The following is a 21,282-nucleotide window of genomic DNA, read 5'->3' as shown; positions in this document are numbered from 1 at the left end:
CTGAAACTCGTCAGTCTATTCTCGTTCTGAGAAATGAAGGCTATTCCATGCGAGGAACTGCCAAGACACTAAAGATCTGGTACTACTCCCTTCACAGAACAGAGCAAACTGGATCTAACCAGAATAGAAAGAGGAGTGGGAGGCCCCGGTGCACAACTGAGCAAGAGGACAAGTATATTAGTGTCTAGTTTGAGAAACAGACGCCTCACAAGTCATCAACTGGCAGCTTCATTAAATAGTACCCGCAAAACACCAATCTCAACATCAACAGTGAAGAGGCTACTCCGGGATGCTAGCCTTCTAGGCAGAGTTCCTCTGTCCAGTGTCTGTGTTCTTTTGCCCATCTTAATCTTTTATTTTTGTTGGACAGTCTGAGATATGGCTTTTTCTTGCAACTTTGCCTAGAAGTTGAGACTGGTGTTTTGCGGGTACTATTTAATGAAGCTTCCAGTTGAGGACTTGTGAGCGTCTGTTTCTCAAACTAGACACTCTAATCAAGCCATTCATTTGATGTTCTGTAGTTTTGAGCTGTAAACTCAAACACAGACCTCAATCCCTCTACCTCTCCCCCTCTGCGGGAGTGAGGGAGATCTCTGTAGAACTGTGATCCACAGTAACTTGATCCTCACAGGCCAGTCATGACAGCAGTGTGATGGCGATTGCATCATCTGTGTACTTATTGGGGCCTATCGGTTCTCTCCAGGAATGTTCTATTGGGTTCAAGTCCAGGCTCTGATTGGGCCACTCAAGGACATTCAGAGACTTGTCCCCAAAGCCACTCCTGCATTGTCTTGGCTATGTGCTTGGAGTCGTTGTCCTGTTGGAAGGAGAACCTTCGCCCCATTGTGAGGTCCTGAGTGGTCTGGAGCAGGTTTTCATCAAGGATCTCTCTGTACGCCGTTCATCTTTCCCAATCCTGATTAGTCTGCCAGTCTCTGCCACTGAAAAACATGCCCACAGCATGATGCTGCCACTAACTTTCTTCGCTGTAGGGATGGTGCCAGGTCTCTTCCAGACGTGATACTTGGCATTCAGGCCAAATAGTTCGTTCTTGATTTCATCAGACCAGAGAATCTTGTTTCTCATGGTCTGAGAGTCTTTAGGTGCCTTTGGCAAACTCCAAGCAGGATGACGTGCATTTTACTGAGGAGTGGCTTCCGCCTGGCCACTCTACCATAAAGGCCTGATTGGTGGAGTGCTGCAGAGGTTGTCCTTCTGGAATGTTCTCTCATCCCCACAGAGGAACTCTGAAGCTCTGTCAGTGGGACATCTCGTTCTTGGTCACCTCCTTGAAGGTCACCTCCAAGCCCCCCCCCCGATTGCTCAGTTTGGTCGGGCGGCCAGCTGTAGGTAGAGTCTTGGTGGTTCCAACCTTCCGTTTAAGAATGATGGAGGTCACTGTTCTTGGGAACCTTCAATGCTTTTGTCATTTTCTGGTTCCCTAACCCAGAGCTGTGCCTCGACACAATCCTGTCTCGGAGCTCTACGGACAATTCCTTCAACCTTATGGCTTGGTTTTTGCTCTGACTTGCACTGTCAACTGTAGGACCTTATTAGACAGGTCTGTGCCTTTCCAAATCATGTCCAATCAATTGAATTTACCACAGGTTTGTCATTATGGGGTATTGTTTGTAGATTGCTGAGGATTTTTTTTTTATATATCGATATTTATTTCTTTATATTAATGAATTATTAAGGCTGTAACGTAACAAAGTGAAAAATCAAGGGTTCTGAGTAATTTACCAAGACATTAGTTATTCTATCAACAATTAAGTAAAAATGATTTCCGCTGCCATTTGTCACATGATCTATTTCACAGATGACAAATTATCCACCCATATCTAGCGTATTTTGTTTTGTCGACATTTGAAAGGTTTACAGACATTTGTTCTTTCCATCAGCTCCGTCATTCTTTTTTTTGGTCTGACATACTTTACTCACATACTTGTTTTGATGGAACATGCAAAAATATAAACCGCTCATTGTAGCTCTGCCACAAAAATGGAAAAGGCAATTACTCAAAAGAGAAGGGAATTAATTAGGTTGTCTGCCGCCAATCAAAAACCATGCATGGCTTAAAATGACTAGTGTGAATCATAAAATATATCAGTTTCACTTCAGGTTGAGAGGTTTGACAACATACAGCTTAAAATTCAAGACAGATGGAACAGATTTCATGTCACAATATGAACTGATACAAAACATTTGACGCATCAATCCATTCTTTTCAATATAACTAAAATTCCCGCTACACACAAATAATGTGCAATGTATGGGGCATTGAACAGTCAGCTCTGTGAAAAGACTGCAATGAAGAAACAGAATCAATAGATCATCTCTTTTTGTACTGTCTTTCGGTAGCTCACATTTGCAGTCAGGTCTAGCAGTGGTTGTTAATGTCTGTGTTCAGATGAACCTACAAACAGTACTGTTAGATCTGAAAAACCAGTCTATTTATGTAAAATATGATTATACTCTTAGGTAAAATATTTATTTGTTGGGCAATATCTGTAGACAAGGTACAAATAGTGTTTCAAGGCCCTTGGGACATCACAGTAAAACAAGATGTAGCACAATTGTGATAGACTGGGAAAGATGGATTAGTCTGTGGACTTGAGGGTTTGGTTGATTTGGCGATTCACTTGGAGTCCAGAACAAATAGGAGTACTTTACACTGCGTGTACAAAACATTACTAACACCTGCTCTTTCCATGACATACTGACCAGGTGCAACTCAATATTAAGAGGGTTCTTAATATTTTATAGTGTGTGTGATATATATCACACACACAGTACCAGTCAAAAGTTTGGATGCGTACTCATTCAAGGATTTTTCTTTATTTTGACTATTTTCTAGAATAATAATAATGAATACATAAACTATGAAACATATTTTGATTTGTTACTACATGATTCCATGTGTTATTTCATAGTTGTGATGTCTTCACTATTATTTTACAATGTAGAAAATTGTAAAAATAAAGAAACCCTTGAAAGAGTAGGTGTGTCCAAAATGTGTTGATGTTGACAGGTACTGTTTCCATCAGGTTCTCCAACCATGGGTGGATGGTGGTGGTGAGGGCAAGGGAAGGTGGTGGTGAGGGCAAGGGAAGGTGGTGGTGAGGGCAAGGGAAGGTGGTGGTGAGGGCAAGGGAAGGTGGTGGTGAGGGCAAGGGAAGGTGGTGGTGAGGGCAAGGGAAGGTGGTGGTGAGGGCAAGGGGGGGAAACGGAATCAGAAATTATGCAAGTAATGTTTTTTTGATACCAATCGGTCTGCTGGTTTCATAGCTAAAAAAAACAAAAACACATGGGCTAAACCCTGCACTAGACGACTTCAAAAATGGATAGTTTTCCATTAGAATGCAGTGTCTGAACATACCCATTTTTTTTTTTAGGTAGACCTATTCGGTATCATTAAAACATAAAGCATGTCTGATGTTTGTATTCCTTCCATCACAAACTCAGCACTTTTATAGCCGATCTAATGTTTTTTTCTCCAAATGGATATAATTTTTTATTAAAGTGAGCTTCCTGAGTCGTGGAGATGATAGGATAATAGTATAAGGTGAACTTAAATGTACCCAAGGTGCAATTTAGGGGACTAATGTATTTATTTCGGAAGTCTGTTTTGGTCAAAGTGAAAAGAAGTGACTGTTTTTGTCCAGGAGTCTTCAGAAAGCAACTTGATGAAACGAGCCACGTAGCTTCATAAGTCTAGACGTTATGAAGTTGTTTATTATACAATTCTCCGCTATTAGCTCCTATGGTATTGTGATGAGGCTAATAATAAGTCAGATTTATCTAGTACCTACTGTTCCCAAAACTGAGGAAGTCTAGGTTTGTTTTGCTAGTTCATCATGAATCCTTTCTACTACTACTGAAAGCTGTACTGTAATCATTCCCAGTGCTACTGTACTTACCCTGTTCCTGTGGTTGTGTGTTGTGCAGTCCCCTGCTAAAGCTGTGTACAATGCTCGCCACTGGAACCAGCCTGAGCCTGAGGAGATTCCCCTGCCACCACTTGCCTGCGCGCACACTGCTCCGGTGAGAACTACTCTAGGGCTGCCAGGGTTCTGCCTTACACTGGTCACACACAGATTGACGCACGCACACCATGTATTGAATTTGCGATCTCTAGTAAGCCGATAACAATGCGTTGTCCTAGAAATAATGCATTGCCCAAATAGCAGCCTCACCTACTTGAGATTTCATATTAGCTGTGTTTTGCTTAGTCAAGACTTTGAAAATGTCCCAATAGGAGACATTTTAGATTGCCCAAGGGCACCTGGAACTAGATTTAGTTTGTCTCTAACTTTGCTTTTTGATTTATTCCCCTCTCCAGGCCAGCATATCGAGCGGAAGTAGCAAGGACACGAATTCTCACAAAGACGACGGTCTGTTCAAAGCGCCTCCCCCACCGCCCAAAGTCATCAAGTCTGTGACCATCCCCACTCAGCCTTACCAGGACATCGTCACAGCTCTCAAATGCAGGAAGGAACACAAGGAGGTGAGCCAGGCATGCTGGGTGACGCTTCACTCCCTCAACAGTCTGCATGATCTTTGCACTGTTAACATCACCCGATCACTTATCTGCCATTTTCACAATTTGCGTTTGCGTGCTTGTATGGATAATTTTTTCTCTCCCGCAGGCCACTCTGTCGTTATTCATTCCAAACACAGTTTAGACTGTTGATGTCCATTTTAGAGCGTCGTGTAAAGCTTGTCTTTGTTAATTGTAAACACAGTATGGGCAGGAGGGTTCCTGAGGAGCATGCTGTTTCATTAAGGCCTAGCCACAACTAGCAGATTTGTCTTTGTGCTCTTGACCAGACAGTTGGTTGCACATCCCCCTTACCAAGAGTAACTGAACCAAATCGATCTTGTCAGTGTCTTCGCCTTAGAAAACCTCTGGTGCCCTGCGTACACACACATAGTTATTGATAAGGGAGTATTATCCCAGTCAGCTAATGGAACTAATCGAGTGGAGCCGCTTTGCAAATGAAAATGTTATCTTTTTTTTTTTCTTTGGACAGATACACATGCACACAGACACTTGCATTAGATAATAATTTTAAATCATGGTTATTTTGCTCAATGTTCAGTGCCATTTTCTTGTGTAAATGTCAGTCATTATCTCTTCCCCCTTGTAGCTGTACACTGTTGTGCATAATGTGAAGCACTTCAACGATGTGGTAGAGTTTGGTGAAAACCAGGAGTTCACTGATGACTTTGAGTACCTGGAGACAGGCCTGAAGAGCAGCCAGCCACTCAACACACGATGCCTTAGGTAAGATAAACCCACTCAACATTGTCCACCTTGGCAATAAGAGCTCTTATTTAACATTTCCATATACACACACACACACACACACACACACACACACACACACACACACACACACACACACACACACACACACACACACACACACACACACACACACACACACACACACACACACACACACACACACACACACAGAGAGAGTGCCTTCGGAAAGAATTCCGGCCCCTTAACTTTTTTCAAATGTTATTGTGTTACAGCCTTATTCTAAAATGCATTGAGGAATTTTCTTCATTTAGTCTATGCACAATATCCCGTAATGACAAAGTGAAAACAGGTTTTTAGAATTTTTGCAAATGTTTAAAAAATAAAAAGCAGTATTCAGTTCCTCAGACCCTATCCTAAGAGACTTGAAATTGAGCTCCGGTGCATCCTGTTTCCAATGATTATCCTTGATGTTTATACAACTTTTATTGGAGTCTACCTGTAGTAAATTCAATTGATTGGACATGATTTGGAAAGGCACCTGTCAATGTAAGGTCCCACAGTTGACAGTGCATGTCAGAGCTAAAAACCAATCCATGAGGTTGAAGGAATTGTCCATAGAGATCCAAGACAGGATTTTGTCGAGGCACAGACCTGGGGAAGGTTACCAAAACATTTCTGCAGCAATGAAGATCCCCAAGAACACTGTGGCCTCCATTCTTAAATGGAAGAAGTTCGGAAGACTCTAACTAGAGCTGGCTGCCCAGCCAAACTGCACAATCGTGGGAGTAGGGTCTTGGTAAGGGAGGTGACCACGAACTCGAATCCAACAACCCTAAGCACACAGCCAAGACGATGCAGGAGTGGTTTCAGGACAAGTGTATGAATGTACTTCAGTGGCCCAGACTTAAACCTGATTGAACATCTCTGGAGCTACCTGAACATAGCTGTGCTGCATCGCTCCCCATCCAACCTGACCGAGCTTGAGAGGATCTGTAGAGCAGAAAGAGAGAGATTTCCCAAATAAAGGCGTGCCAAGCATACCCAAGAAGAATCGAGGCTGTAGTCGCTGCCAAAGGTACTTCAAAGTCCTGACTAAAGGGTCTGAATACTTATGTAAATGTGAAGTCAGAAGTTTACATACACTTAGTTTGGAGTTTAACTTGTTTTTCAACCACTCCACAAATTTCTTGTTCACAAACTATACTTTTGGCAAGTCGTTTAGGACATCTACTTTGTGCAGGACACAAGTCATTTTTCCAACAATTGTTTACAGACCGATTTATTTCACTTATAATTCACTATCACAATTCCAGTGGGTCAGAAGATTACAAACACTAAGTTGACTGTGCCTTTTTAAAAAGATGTCATGGCTTTAGAAGCTTCTGATAGGCTAATTGACATCTGAGTCAATTGGAGGTGTACTTGTAGATGTATTTCAAGGCCTAGCTTCAAACTCAGCACCTCTTTGCTTGACATTATGGGGAAATTAAAAGAAATCAGCCAAGACTTCCGAAAAACAAATTGTAGACCTCCAAGTCTGGTTCATCCTTGGGAGCAATTTCCAAATGCCTGAAGGTACCACTTTCATCTGTACAAACAATAGCAAGTATAAACACCATGGGACCACGCAGCCGTCATACCGCTCAGGACGAGACACGTTCTGTCTCCTAGAGATGACTGTACTTTTGTGCGAAAAGTGCAAATCAATCCCAGAACAACAGCAAAGGACCTTGTGAAGATGCTGGAGGAAACGGGTACAAAAGTATCTATGTCCACAGTAAAAACGAGTCCTACATCGACACAACCTGAAAAGCCGCTCAACAAGGAAGAAGCTACTGCTCCAAAACCGCCAATAAAAAGCCAGACTACGTTTTGCAACTGCACATGGGTACAAAGATCGTACTTTTTGGATAAATGTCCTCTGGTCTGATGAAACAAAAATAGAACTGTTTGGCCATAATGACCATTGTTATGTTTGAAGGATAAAGGGGTAGGCTTGCAAGTCGAAGAACTTCACCGCAACTGTGAAACACGCAGGTGGCAGCATCATGTTGTGGGGTGCTTTGCTGCAGTTGGGACTGGTGCACTTTACAAAATAGATGGCATCATGAGGAGGAAAAATATATTTATCTCAAGACATCTGTCAGGAAGTGAAAGCTTGGTCTCAAATGTGTCTTCCAAATAGACGATGACCCCAAGCATACTTCCAAAGTTGTGACAAAATGGCTGAAGGACAACACAGTCAAGGTATTGGAATGGCCATCACAAAGCCCTGACCTCAATCCTATAGAAAATTCCTGGGCAGAACTGAAATAGCGTGTGCGAGCAAGGAGGCCTACAAACCTGACTCTCTTACAACTGCTCTGTCAGGAGAAATGGACCAAAATTCACCCAAGTTATTGTGGGAAGCTTGTGGATGGCTACATGAAACATTTGACCCAAGTTACACAATTTTAAAGGCAATTCTGCCAAGTACTAATTGAGTGTATGTAAATCTCTAACCCACTGGGAATGTGATGAAAGCAATAAAAAAGCTGAAATCTATCCTTCTCTCTACTATTATTCTGCCATTTCACATTCTTAAAATGAAGTGGTGTTCCTAACTGACGTGAGACAGGGAATCTTTACTTGGAGTAAATGTCAGCAATTGTGAAACATTTAAATTCAGTTTATGTAAACTTCCAAATTCAACTGTATATGTGATATATATTTTTAAACCAGTTTTTGCTTTGTCATTATGGCTTATTGTGTGTAGATTGAGAGGGGGGGGTGCGATTTTAATACATTTTAGAATAAGGCTGTAATGTAACAAAATGCGGAAAAGGTCAAGTGGTCTGAATACCTTCCGAAGGCACTGAGTGCTCAATCCAAGAGGACAACATGGAGCAATTAAATTTTATATATATATATATATTTAAGTATCTTTCATTATTTTTACTTGTCCACATAATCCTTTTATGTGCTCTTCTCCTCTGAACTTCTTCAAACACTCTCCCCCTCTCTTGCGCCTCTCTCTAGTATAATCAGTTTAGCCGCAAGGTGTGCAATGCCCAGTTTCCGGATGCACCTACGGGCCAGAGGGAAGGTGGCTCAGGTCTTCAAGATGTTGAATGATGCCCCGCTGCATCCGGTAGGAATCTGACATCTACAACGACAATTGACTCAAACTGTAGTAACTGACCCAAACTAATGGTAACAAAACCAGTGTGTTTCAATAAATCTACCTCAGCTTATTTGTGGCGATGACCTATTTGTCCTGTAGACACTTCACATTTTGCTATTGAACCTGAATTTGAATAAACAAGGAGAATATTTAAGGTCTTCCCCTGCAACCAAATGCTTTTGAACTGATTGTTGCCGCTCTCCCTTCACTCTTCTCCAGAACCTGGCCCTGTGTACAGCCTCTCTGATGTACATCCTAAGCAGAGACAGGTTAAACATGGACCTGGACCGGGCCAGTCTGGAGCTGATGATCAGACTGTTGGAGCTGGAGCACGACCACTCGGGCCACCACCAGGACCAGCTCACTGCCAAGGAGATGACCAAGGTCAAGGAGAAGATCCGCAAGCTATGTGAGACTGTTCACAACAAGCACCTGGACTTGGAGAACATCACGGTACGCGGGGTCAATCAGAATGTCTTTTGTATTGATGATGGTAAGTTGGATTTCTATAGCACTTTGTTTGTTTTGCAGTCGTGTCACCTGGCCATGGAGACCCTGTTGTCTCTGACCTCGAAGAGGGCCGGGGACTGGTTCAAAGAGGAGCTGCGATTACTGGGAGGCCTGGACCACATTGTAGATAAAGGTGTGTGTTGTAACGGTTTTGACTTGAGTTTATTTTTTGTTAAGGTTGCCAGGTAGGTTATGAAATGTTTGATTTGTCCCTTTTACTTTGAGTTAGTCTCATCTGGCAGTGAAGTCTACAGCAATACAAAGGACTCATGTAAAAGTCAGTACTGGGAAATACACTTTTCATATACTGTTAAACATTGAAATAACCAACTATTTGAATATTTTGCATTTGTTGTTTTATTCAACATTAATGATCAAATAAATACAAGTCACTACTTAATAATAATAGTAATAATAATATGTTCACTTAGGAAGTCTCATAAGTTGCATCTTATCTAGGCCATCTTAACTTTGTTAGAACATAGTCATTGACATACATGTGAATTATTGTCTTCTGCAGTGAAAGAATGTGTTCAGAACCTGATTCAAGAGGAAGACAAGGAGAAACTGGTGTCATCGCTATGGGGGGCAGAGAGGTGTCTAAGAGTACTGGACAGTGTAAGTACAACAAGGAGTGTTGGCAGGCTCAGAGGTTTGAAATCCATTCATTGAATACAAGAGGGGAAAGTACATTGACTCTGCACTCTCTGCTTTATGTGACCAGCTTTGATTTGACAATTGAAAAGGCATTTCAACATCAGTCTAGTGTGTCTTTCTGTCCTTCCATTGCAGGTGACTGTCCAGAACCCAGAGAACCAGGGCTACCTGATCGCCTACAAGGACTCTCAGCTCATAGTGTCCTCCGCCAGGTGAGACTGAAACGCATGCTAATCTTTTGACACCCACGCTCGCTTGCTCCATCGCTCGCTCGCTCCATCTTGCGTTCTCTCTATCGCTCGCGCCATCTCGCTTTCCCTCTCTTGCTTCATTTCTCTCTCTTGCTTCATGTCTCTCAGAGGTTTGCGGTACTGTGAGGACATGATTCAGCGCTACAGCCGGGAGGTGAACAGCTCTCTGTGTCCGTCAGGCACGGCGCTGCCCCACTGCAGCTTCAGCAACGTGGGCAAGGCCGTTGAGGACTGCATGAGGGCAGTCATAGGGGTGCTACTCAATCTCACCCACGACAATGGTAATATCACTGCATCAACATGACCTCTACATCGAGCAACATTGTAGCTAGTGCAATGCGTTCCCAATCCTAGTGCCTTGTTTCTCTGCTCCTCGTCTCTTTTGATCGCATCCCAGCTGTGCTAGAGTCCTCATAACACACCCCAGCTAGCTGCAGGGTGGAGGCAGAGAGGTAACTCTGGACTGTACTGTGTTTTTTTTTTTTTAGAGTGGGGAAGCACTAAGACTGGAGAGCAGGACCGGCTCATCATCACAGCACTCAACTGTGTCCTACGGGTCCCACGCTACATACCTCAGGAACAACGCTTTGACATCAGAGTCCTGGTGAGAGGCGCTGTGTGTTTTGTAGGCCTGCATGGGAATGATTACACAAATCCAGTTACTTGTAACCATCTTTGAAACATGTGGTTCCTGTGTACCCACTTCATTGAAGTGCCACTTAATGAATGCCTAGGTAGTAATTAAAACCGAAGCTTCAATGTAGTAATTGCAGGTTGTTTGTGCTCAATGTTTTATTATGGGTCTCAATGAAGTGTATGTCCTTGAGCCTTTTTAACAGCATCGCGCCTCTCCTCCTGTCTGTGTGTGTGCACGCTGGTACAGGGCTTGGGTCTGCTGATTAACCTGGTGGAGTACAGTGCCAGAAACCGCCACTGTCTGGTGGACATGGAGTTCACCAGTTCAACCAGCCCTGAAGGCATCCAGGGAGAGGCAGGGGGAGAAGAGACCCAGACCCCTGAAGGCATCCAGGGAGAGGCAGGGGGAGAAGAGACCCAGACCCCTGAAGGCATCCAGGGAGAGGCAGGGGAGAAGAGACCCAGACCCCTGAAGGCATCCAGGGAGAGGCAGGGGGAGAAGAGACCCAGACCCCTGAAGGCATCCAGGGAGAGGCAGGGGGAGAAGAGACCCAGACCCCTGAAGGCATCCAGGGAGAGGCAGGGGGAGAAGAGACCCAGACCCCTGAAGGCATCCAGGGAGAGGCAGGGGGAGAAGAGACCCAGACCCCTGAAGGCATCCAGGGAGAGGCAGGGGGAGAAGAGACCCAGACCCCTGAAGGCATCCAGGGAGAGGCAGGGGGAGAAGAGACCCAGAACCCTGAACAATTCCTAGCCTCCACAGATCCAGCTACAGCAGCCCTTACAGAGGGTGAGGCTGAGAAGAAGACCAAGGGCTCCTCTTCAAGTGCCCTGGCTGCTCTGGTGCAGGTAGTAGTTCTGTTATTACCACTTCAGAATCATTTTGAAGGGAATTTGTAGCAAGAAGATCGGAAAACACGGGTAATTGAGTTACTCTTGTGCATTTGTCTGAGTCTTCCACAAGTACATAGAGTAGCCCCCGGCTGAATTCCTTTTTGCCGAATGAGCTCTTTTGGTGTCCTCTGGTACATTCTAATGCCTTGATTCCATCAGAAATACACAGCGACATTATTGACTTTACCTCCCAGATTGGAAAATGTGTCGGATTGTCGAAAGACATTACTTTTTACAATTTAAATTACTGAAGAATGTATGAATTACGTGTATTGTTAGTTATTTTGGGTATCGTCTAGGCCTATATGATCAGGAATATTTAGTAAAGTGTTATATCGTTCTGATTTTACTTAGCCTAAATTCATTTCAATAGATCATTAGGTAGGGCCCTATAAAATCTGTTTATTTGTTGCCTGATCCTGTTTAGTTTTGTCAAATTTGTTTTTTGTTTTTTCCAGGTTCCCAAATTTCTATATTTTGTCAGGTTTTTGCTCTCAGATCACTTTTATCTTTTTTTATTTTATTTTTATAGATCATCCAATTTAGTTGGTTTTCTAAGTCCACAACAATGCTTAAGCCATATGAGGCCACTTTTGAGGTCTGGGAAAAATCTGAGATGTAGGTTTTTGACTGTCAAAATCATCGCTAACGGCTACACAAAGTGGTAGACGCGTGCACACACACACCGATGGGGGCATTCTCGTTGGCTTTTAGAAAGTTGCAGGAAATGGCATTCAGGGATGCATTCTGTTCATGTCGTATGATTATCTCGGGAAAAGAATGCCTTCTCAATACATTTAGTTTATTCCCTACTAAGGTCAATACATTTTTGAATGTTGTTGAATTCTGTTTTAATGCCTGGATTTCATGAGGGCCCTAATGATCATATTTGGACCAGAATGAGGCTCTTCTCTACGTATTGTTCCCGCAGTGATGATTCACCATCTTCATTGAATGTTGTCATAATTTATCTGCACATAATCACCAAAAAGCCTAGGCACTTCAGGAGCCTGTGCAAAGTAGTGAGCCAAATAAACGTCTCTCTCGTCGACGTGATCGTTAGGCCAGACTGACCGACTAGACGAGTCACTCACTTTTAGCATCACTGTCTGGCAAAACCCGACCTCCTAGGAAATCCTTTGGTTTACTTGCCCCAATGCGATAACGTGGACATATAACTACTTTGCATGATTTAACAATGATAAAGGGAGGAGATCGACTTTATTCAGTCAGTTGGATACCTTTTTATAAACTAGTCAACACTTGCTGTTCAGTTGTCAAAGCACAGTAAATAGACTGTGAAACACTCTAAAGGAAATGAATGAATGTGCCAGAAAACAATAATTAGGCCGTCGTGGATTTCAACTAATTGTTACCACTGACATGCAGATTCACAAGCATCATGTTCTCTTCATCTGTAAAGAAATTTGACGGCAACCAACCACAAGCACACACATTGTACTGGGAGGCAGAATGTGTTTCCCTGTAATCGCTTGCTTTGTGACTGACAGGAGCCTATCCTATCAATAGATTGCTAGAAAGATTCATATTGTTCATCGTAGTTAATATGAAGTGGAATAAGTAGCCGGCTGAAAATGAGTCTGTAACCATATGTTTAGCTGACGGCCAGAGCAAATGTCTGTCTGGCAGGAGTTTGACTGTCTTTTCCTCCGTCCACAGTTCTTCTTGGAGCGGGAGCGAGCAGCCATATTGGCTGAGGCGCAGACTGATGACCTCATCAGTGAACCTCCCAAGCCCCAGGACCAGAGCGGGGAGTGGCAGGAGACATCGGGCGAGATCCAGTGGGTCGCTGCAGAAACCAACGATGGTGAGAATGACAAGGAAAAGGACACAAAGAAAGACGAGGAAGACGAGGAGCTGGATCTCAACAAAGGTAAAGATGTGGGTCTGTGTAAAAAAATGTTTTTGTAACAGTTTTCAATAGTATCACTACTCCATGTCGAGTGTTGTTCTCCTTCACCCTCTCTCTCTGTGGTGGTGTAGCTCTGCAGCATGCTGGGAAGCACATGGAGGACAGCATTGTGGCTTCCTACACAGCTCTGCTCCTGGGTTGTCTGTGTCAGGGCAGTCAGGTAAGCTTCCGGCAAACTAGCGACAACAATGTTCCTCATTCCTCGCACTGGGGGTGCAGGCTTTTGTTCCATCTCAGCACTAACACAACTGATTCAACTAATCAATAAAGGGCTTGATTAAGTTTGCAGATTTGAAGTAAAGATGTAAGATCTTAATTTGAACCAGTTTGCTACAGCAAGAAAATAATCCTGCAGCAACAGGAAATGTGGATTATACTTGGACATTAGTGGTTGATTTGATTTTCCATTACAGAAAATGTCTTGAATTCCAAAGTGGAAATTATAAACTTCAGAAGCCTTTTTAAACCTCAAATAGCCTACCATTTTTAAATTACAGGAAAGTTGTCCTGCAACAGGCTGATCAAGTTAAGATCCTACATCTGTATAGGCTACTGCAAACCAGTGCCATTCTTCTGTCTTGATGGTAGGTCTCTTAGAGTGGCCTTTTCCTTAGAGCCTTTTGCTAATAGTGTTATCTGTGCAGTGCTAGTATTTTCCCCTTGCAAAATATCAGGAAGAGAAATTGAAACTTGTCAAAGACTCTTCTCTGTATACATCAATGATGTCGCTCTTGCTGCTGGTGAGTCTCTGATCCAACTTTACGCAGATGACACCATTCTGTATACTTCTGGCCCTTCTTTGGACACTGTTAACAACCCTCCAAGCAAGATTCAATGCCATACAACTCTCCTTCCGTGGCCTCCAATTGCTCTTAAATACAAGTAAAACTAAATGCATGCTCTTCAACCGATCGCTGCCTGCACCTGCCCGCCTGTCCAACATCACTACTCTGGACGACTCTGACTTAGAATACGTGGACAACTACAAATACCTAGGTGTCTGGTTAGACTGTAAACTCTCCTTCCAGACCCACATCAAACATCTCCAATCCAAAGTTAAATCTAGAATTGGCTTCCTATTTCGCAACAAAGCATCCTTCACTCATGCTGCCAAACATACCCTTGTAAAACTGACCATCCTACCAATCCTCGACTTCGGTGATATAATTTACAAAATAGCCTCCAATACCCTACTAAACAAATTGGATGTAGTCTTTCACAGTGCCATCTGTTTTGTCACCAAAGTCCCATATACTACCCACCATTGCGACCTGTACGCTCTCGTTGGATGGCCCTCGCTTCATACTTGTCGCCAAACCCACTGGCTCCATGTCATCTACAAGACCCTGCTAGGTAAAGTCCCCCCTTATCTCAGCTTGCTGGTCACCATAGCATCACCCACCTGTAGCACGTGCTCCAGCAGGTATATCTCTCTGGTCACCCCCAAAACCAATTATTTCTTTGGCCGCCTCTCCTTCCAGTTCTCTGCTGCCAATGACTGGAACAAACTACAAAAATCTCTGAAACTGGAAACCCTAATCTCCCTCACTAGCTTTAAGCACCAGCTGTCAGAGCAGCTCACAGATTACTGCACCTGTACATAGCCCACCTATAATTTAGCCCAAACAACTACCTCTTTCCCTACTGTATTTATTTTATTTATTTATTTTGCTCCTTTGCACATTCTTCCACTGCAAATCTACCATTCGAGTGTTTTACTTGCTATATTGTGTTTACTTTGCCACCATGGCCTTTTTTTTGCCTTTACCTCCCTTATCTCACCTCATTTTCTCACATCGTATATAGACTTATTTCTACTGTTTTATTGACTTTTTTACTCCATGTGTAACTCTGTCGTTGTATGTGTCGAACTGAACTGCTTTGCTTTATCTTGGCCAGGTTTATCTTGCCTACCTGGTTAAATAAAGGTGAAATAAAAATAATAATAATAATAATAATATATGTATATATACTTATTCACAAGTAAGTGAAAAGTAAAGGCAACTGCAGTGCTCTACTTTGTCCATGGTGAATAGAATAACCCGATCGTGGCCTATGGTGGTCTAAGCCACTGCCTCGAACTCCTATACCACTGCAGCATGCGATCTATTCCGGAACACTTATTCAGCAACTCTCTCACTTTCCCCTTTACCTCTGTCCTAGCTGATAAACAAATAACAATATGAGAGGAAGCAGAAAAAATAACCTGATCGCTGATTCCAGTTCATTTGCAGTTCAGCTGCATAAATGCTGCAGTAGATTTCACTTGTGAGAGCTTGAGTCTGTCAAAGGCTATTAAACTATTAAACTTAATATGACACAATACAATTGCAGAATACATAAAAGCACAAAGGCTTTTTTTGGACTAATTTAAACTATTTATATTACTATTTTTTTACTAATATAGGTAACATAAAAGCGTAGTTCAAAGCTTGAGTACCGTTGTCGCCCATCAATAAATGGAAATTCATGGGAAAGCTAGTAGCCTTCTCCCCTAAACACCCCGAGTCATTTTCTGCTCAACCTACATTGGTGCAGAGTTGACCAAGATCTGTGCAGATGCACCGAAAGGTGAGCTGAAAATAACTTGTCATTGCTTAGTTATTTCAGCTGGTTGTGTATTTTTGCGAGAGGGAAATTTTGCCCCTTAATGTGTATTTGCTTCATTCTCTCTCCTCAGGTTAATGTGACAACTGTGCGGGAAAACCTTCCCAAGGGAGATTTCTCAATAATGACGGAAATGCTGAAGAAGTTCTTAAATTTCATGAACCTTACTGTAAGCAGGCGACGTCTTTTGATAATGACCTATCATATCTTTCTCCTTTTACATAGGAGCACAATACAAGCTAACTTTCTCTCCGATCTCTTTTTCAGTGTGCATTTGGCACCACAGGGCATAAGTCCATCTCTCGTGTCATAGACTATCTGGACCACTGTTAGTCAACCCTTCTTTGCACTCGAGTGCAGATAAGGGGACATCTTTTCAGATCTGGCAACCCAACAAGGGTCCCACCAGATCTGGCAACCTTAGCAAGGTTATGTCAGATGTGGCATCCCCAGCAGGACGGGCTGTACAGAGAATCCACCAGAGATCATCGGTGTCCCAACAGTGTCCCAGGCATTGCTTCAACATGTGTTCTCATTCTGAAGAACAAGACACACACCACACACACAATGGCCTGTGATGGTTGTAGAAAAGGGAAGGGAACTGTAGAAAAGGGAATTTCTGATTATGACCATTTGCATAAGCTCGCGGTCAAGTTGAAATCTTCTGGAGTTTTCTTCAATGCTTGTTTAAGTTATTCTCACAAGGTCATGTAATGTAACATCATTCTACATTTAAGAAATCATCAGTTCAGGATGACTGATTGTTATTTAAGTATTTGTTTTTAAATAATGGCACTTGAATTACTTAAAATTGTTTTACTCATTGCCCTTCCAAATTTGACTTTACAGTCAAACTGAGTTTTGTTTTAAATTTGCAATCGGCCGTTTTTATGATTGTGGTTATGCTGTGTGAGATGCTTCAAGTCTCTACAGTTCCTTTTACATGTTCCACCTAACACATCACTTGAAGTGGCTGGATATAATAACTGCTGTTTGTACGGTTTTCATTACACTCCCAGAAACCCTGGTAAACCGGACTAACATTAATAACCAAACCTCGGCCAACTGGCATAATCCTCATTGAAAGTTGTTGTTTACCCATACTGTGGGTGTCAGTGGTGGTTAGTGGCACTTTAAATGAAGAAGACGGTCTCATAGTAATGGTTGGAATGGCCACACGTTTGGTACCATTCATTCACTCCATCCATTACTACGAGCCGTTCTACCCTCACCAGCCTCCTCTGGTGGGCATTGTATCTTACCACTTCAAGTAGCGCTGATCCAGAACCAAGCCCAGGGTTCACCACCTGGTCCTGGACAGGGGTGCAGGTTGCATCCAGCCCTGCAGTAATTATCAAAAGCCTGCACACCTAGTACCCTGAGTTGGTGATCCCTGTCCTAACCCCAACCCCCCTAGGCACCCCCAAGTCTGAGCACTGGATAGTAAAATGGTGACAATTCTACCTATTTTATCGGAGGGAAAAGTGAAGTAACTACCATACTGCTTATACCTACCCTTTCCGATCTGCTTGTGGTGGTAGCCTCTGGACAGGGCTGTAGTGTTTCTTTACTGCCCCTTGTGTCTTAAGTCATCATGTTGGACATGACCTTCCTACTCTGAGCGGTGAACCAGTACCCCTAAACCTCATTTCAGCTACTCTAACTAGTCCTGTGCTCTAATAAGATACTGATTGAATGACTGCCATACAGATTTCATTTCCCTCTAATTTGTAGAGCTGCAATTGAACAGACATGTTACCTGCAAGTTGAGTTGCAAATCTAGGATATATTCATTATGACGATTCTGTTGCAAAATGTTTTTACAAACAAAACAAGGGTTTCTATTGGACAAATTCAGTTAGGTCCGTTCCGTTTTTCTGTTTGGTTGTTAAACGGTTTCTATAATGAAAGGAATTTCAGAATGTAAACACCTGTAAATAGTGGTTAGTGGATGTTAGAATGCTAGACTACTTTTCTGAAGCTGATATTTTTATTTTCTACAATATTTCTGAGTTGTCATTTTGAAGTAAAAGCAAAAAAATACAAAGACCGCTGCAGGACTAAAAAAGTTTGTACCGGTTTTGAGGACATGTAAATAATTGTAACTCAAATAAAAAGTTACTTTCAGTACACCACTGTATCTTTCTCATGTCTGGTATTGTGTGAGAAATACTTGTGTATTCATTCTGCTATTAACATACTGACTGGCTTAGCCTCAGGAGGCAAACATTTATACATAGAACTTGAGGTATTTGTGTAAAGACACTATGCATGACTGTATTCTGTTTATCCCCGTGAGTGCTTTCTGGGAGTGTGTGTTCATTCACCCTGACGGACTCGGACTGAGTTGCACAATAGAAACAAGCATTTTATACTTAAAGCACCACATATTGACATTTTAGACCGCTGTTCCTGCTTGACAGACTGCTGTTTTAATAGAGACCTTGTGCTAATACTCCAGCCTCTTTAACCAACAAAACACTTTAGAATTGTTTGAATATCTGGCAACCTAACATTTATAACAGTGGTGTCAATAGATGGGAGACATACAGTACACATGATTATGTCAACATAAGCTGTGAAAATGTATGGTTTCAGTGCAATGTCAAGATGGACAGTATGTCTATGGAAGGGATTGCCCAGAGTTCCAAGTGTTATTTTCATAGCTCATTATGAATATGTTTGAATTTCAGGTAGACATGAGTGAGCTCTACTCTGAATTTCGATTTGACTATCAGAAGCGATGGTTGCTGTTTACTTTAAGTGTATAAAATGTGAATACATATATATGGAGTAAAGGGGGGGGGGGTGTATTTCAGAGGCTAATTTGATTGTTAATTCCTCTCTGGTCGGTCTAAATGTAAATCCGGCTATAATTTCTCTATACTATGGATCAGTCTCCCAATCTGTCTTCCTGTCTTCATGTCTCTGCCACCTCTCTCTCTGTGGTTGTCATTTGGCCAGAATGACCACCAGGTGGCATGAGCACTGAAGTACTGACCATCTGTGCCTCTATATAGTGGTGAACAGGTGGAGACACTCCATTGTTGACACTGGAATAATTGCTCAGTGTATTTCTCATACGCGCCTGTGCACACGCATGCAGGAGTCTCCTCGTCAGTGGTGCTGCCTGACATTTCTCCCACAGGCTCTTATAATGCTATGCCAGCTTTGGAGTGATTAAAACCACTCACGAAACGCCAACTTTGGAGTGATTAAAACCACCCCACACCTGAAACGCCATATTAAGAAGATCTACACCTGCACAGAAGTATACACTCTGGGATCCAGTGAAAAATATACTGTTTCATCACAACCATCACCACATACACACTTGGGGCTCCTCTTTAATCTTGCACCTTAAATAATTGACTGGCACAGCAGAAAGAGCCACTAGCCTATCTGTATTCCTAAGTGTGTGACCTGCATTGTAATGGGTTGTTTCATGTCTTCAGACTAGCCAGATGACTAATAGAGGGCTAGGTAGCTATCTGAGCCAGGCTGGGGTTGTTTCATGTCTTCAGACCAGCCAGATGACTAAGAGGGCTAGGTAGCTATCTGAGCCAGGCTGGGGTTGTTTCATGTCTTGAGACCAGCCAGATGTCTAATAGAGGGCTAGGTAGCTATCTGAGCCAGGCTGGGGTTGTTTCTATTTTTCTATGTCCCACTTCGGAGGTGAGTCTGTCTTAATTCAGTGGAGAAGAAGGATGTTAGGGTGTGTGTGCGCTCGAGCGTACATGCGCATGACAGTGTTGATGGGAGATGGACGACCCATGCTCTGTCACCCATGCTCTAACTGATCCCAATGGAGTGTCTTGGTTCAGCCACAGCAGATTACCTGTGGGATTGAAAACACGTACAGTTTCAATGCATAGTAAAACAGGGAATGTTTACAAACTTGTACATTCAGACTTTATATTCAGTACGGTGGATCAACCTAAATCCTATTCCTCTGATATAATCCCAGTAGGATTGTAAATGTTTTTACACAGTTGACCCTGACGCTAAGGGTGTGGATAGGGACTTAAAGGGAGAGGTGAGAGACTGTCATTTTTAAAGTTAGAGTGTAAGGTGTGAACATGAATGCAATCCCCTAGATGTAACTTCAGGGCGAGTTCATGTACTGTACAATAACACACAGGACCAGAGAGTGCACACTGCAATCTAAGTAGTCTCACTCCTGCTCTCCCCCTCTGAGTATTGTTTTCCTCTTCTTTGCTTATGATATTTGTTTCCCTCCATCTCCATTTCTCAATCAATGTCTGTCTCTCTGTACGTGTTCTCTCTCTTGATCCCTTCTCAAGGGGTCTCTCTCCTCTCTTCTCCATGTTCCGCTGTCTGTTTAATTTACCCTGCCATGTTCTGGAGAATTTTCTGATTGACTGCCAGCAGACCACTTCTGAAGACCCAGTTACTAGCTTGACAGTATAAAAGAGCTGTGGTTTTATTGACTTCAGAGAGTCTGACAGTCAGAAACATACCTTGGGGCACTCTTGAGTGTCAGAAGTTTCTGTGATACCCAGGGAACTGATCTGATCAGGACATTCCATGGGATGCACCTTGATGATGACAGCACTGGAATGTTTGATATTGAGCTGGGTTAGAAGCCAGAGCCAGATATTAGTTGTATTATTTTGCATTAGCACTGGTAATACCCCTAAGATGCCAGCCCACCTTTATTGAGTGTTGTGTCGTTGACTATCATTAAATGTGAAGACTGTATATTATTATATCAATTCTCTGTGTAATTTAATTACGAGATTAAACTATATGAAACCGATATGACGGCTTGGTAGACAAAGGAAAGGGGATGGGGACAGCTCAAGAGCGGGAAACTCATAGCTGATAACTACACTCATAGAAATTGCTAATACTTTGAATATGAACAAGCGCTGATTTGAAAAGAAATGACAATTGACATATTTACGAGCGTATGTCTTGTTGTCTCTCGCTGTGGTCGCGGGTCCATCTGCTGGAGAGAGTTGACAGAAAAGTCTCTGGTTGCATTCCCCAGAAGTCACAGTCTGCCGTAGTTACAACTGATACTTCAAAGTACCATTTGGAATTGTTATTAGAATCGGATGCATTTACCAGACTAAAGTATTTAAACGGCTGCAGTCTGAATAATTATTCTTTGTAGATATCTTCGCCATTTCAACGTGGGAATGATCTCCACGTTCTCTGGTCTTCTCCTTTGGTAGAGTTGTAGTTCTTAACCATTTCAACATGTAGCGTCAGCTCCATATTTTTTGGTCTTAACCATTCGAGACGCCCAGCTTACTATGGGTCTCTTTGGCATCGAGTAGTACTTGTTTTCTGTTGAAAGTTTCAGAGTTCCAGCCATTTCAACATGGGAACT

At 42.7% G+C, this 21,282-nt stretch overlaps 1 protein-coding gene and 1 long non-coding RNA gene across 6 annotated transcripts in view; one reads left to right on the top strand and one right to left on the bottom strand.

Moving 5' to 3' along the window:
* LOC124041218 (wings apart-like protein homolog) overlaps positions 1–18,053 on the top strand; it is a 26,278-nt gene extending 8,225 nt beyond the window's left edge. For 2 of the 4 annotated variants that reach the window (XR_006839900.1, XR_006839898.1), the window contains exons 6-17: positions 3,949–4,044; positions 4,343–4,507; positions 5,151–5,287; positions 8,291–8,402; positions 8,655–8,888; positions 8,967–9,078; positions 9,466–9,563; positions 9,738–9,814; positions 9,962–10,134; positions 10,342–10,457; positions 10,737–11,338; positions 13,064–13,200. Coding sequence is in view for 1 of the 4 variants with exons in the window: in XM_046358555.1 (XP_046214511.1) it covers positions 3,949–4,044; positions 4,343–4,507; positions 5,151–5,287; positions 8,291–8,402; positions 8,655–8,888; positions 8,967–9,078; positions 9,466–9,563; positions 9,738–9,814; positions 9,962–10,134; positions 10,342–10,457; positions 10,737–10,875; positions 11,277–11,338; positions 13,064–13,277; positions 13,388–13,476; positions 15,997–16,092; positions 16,191–16,256 (1,986 nt within the window). In the remaining 3 variants the exon portion in view is untranslated. Of the gene's footprint in view, positions 1–3,948; positions 4,045–4,342; positions 4,508–5,150; positions 5,288–8,290; positions 8,403–8,654; positions 8,889–8,966; positions 9,079–9,465; positions 9,564–9,737; positions 9,815–9,961; positions 10,135–10,341; positions 10,458–10,736; positions 11,339–13,063; positions 13,278–13,387; positions 13,477–15,996; positions 16,093–16,190 lie in introns of those variants that run through there. The other 2 variants (XM_046358555.1, XR_006839899.1) reach the window with 2 other exon arrangements.
* On the bottom strand, positions 18,045–21,282 carry LOC124041219. 2 transcript variants are annotated; one of them, XR_006839901.1, is made up of 3 exons: positions 20,851–21,282; positions 20,405–20,518; positions 18,045–19,761 (listed from the first exon to the last, which is right to left on the bottom strand). It is a non-coding gene; the product is annotated as an uncharacterized LOC124041219 (long non-coding RNA). The 2 variants fall into 2 exon arrangements; XR_006839902.1 differs by having other exon boundaries at positions 20,405–20,498.

The sequence above is a fragment of the Oncorhynchus gorbuscha genome, linkage group LG08 (assembly GCF_021184085.1).
Source record: "Oncorhynchus gorbuscha isolate QuinsamMale2020 ecotype Even-year linkage group LG08, OgorEven_v1.0, whole genome shotgun sequence".
Classification (NCBI taxonomy): Eukaryota; Metazoa; Chordata; class Actinopteri; order Salmoniformes; family Salmonidae; genus Oncorhynchus; species Oncorhynchus gorbuscha.
Note: the sequence above shows the minus strand (reverse complement) of the source record. Positions and strands in the feature narration are given on the sequence as shown.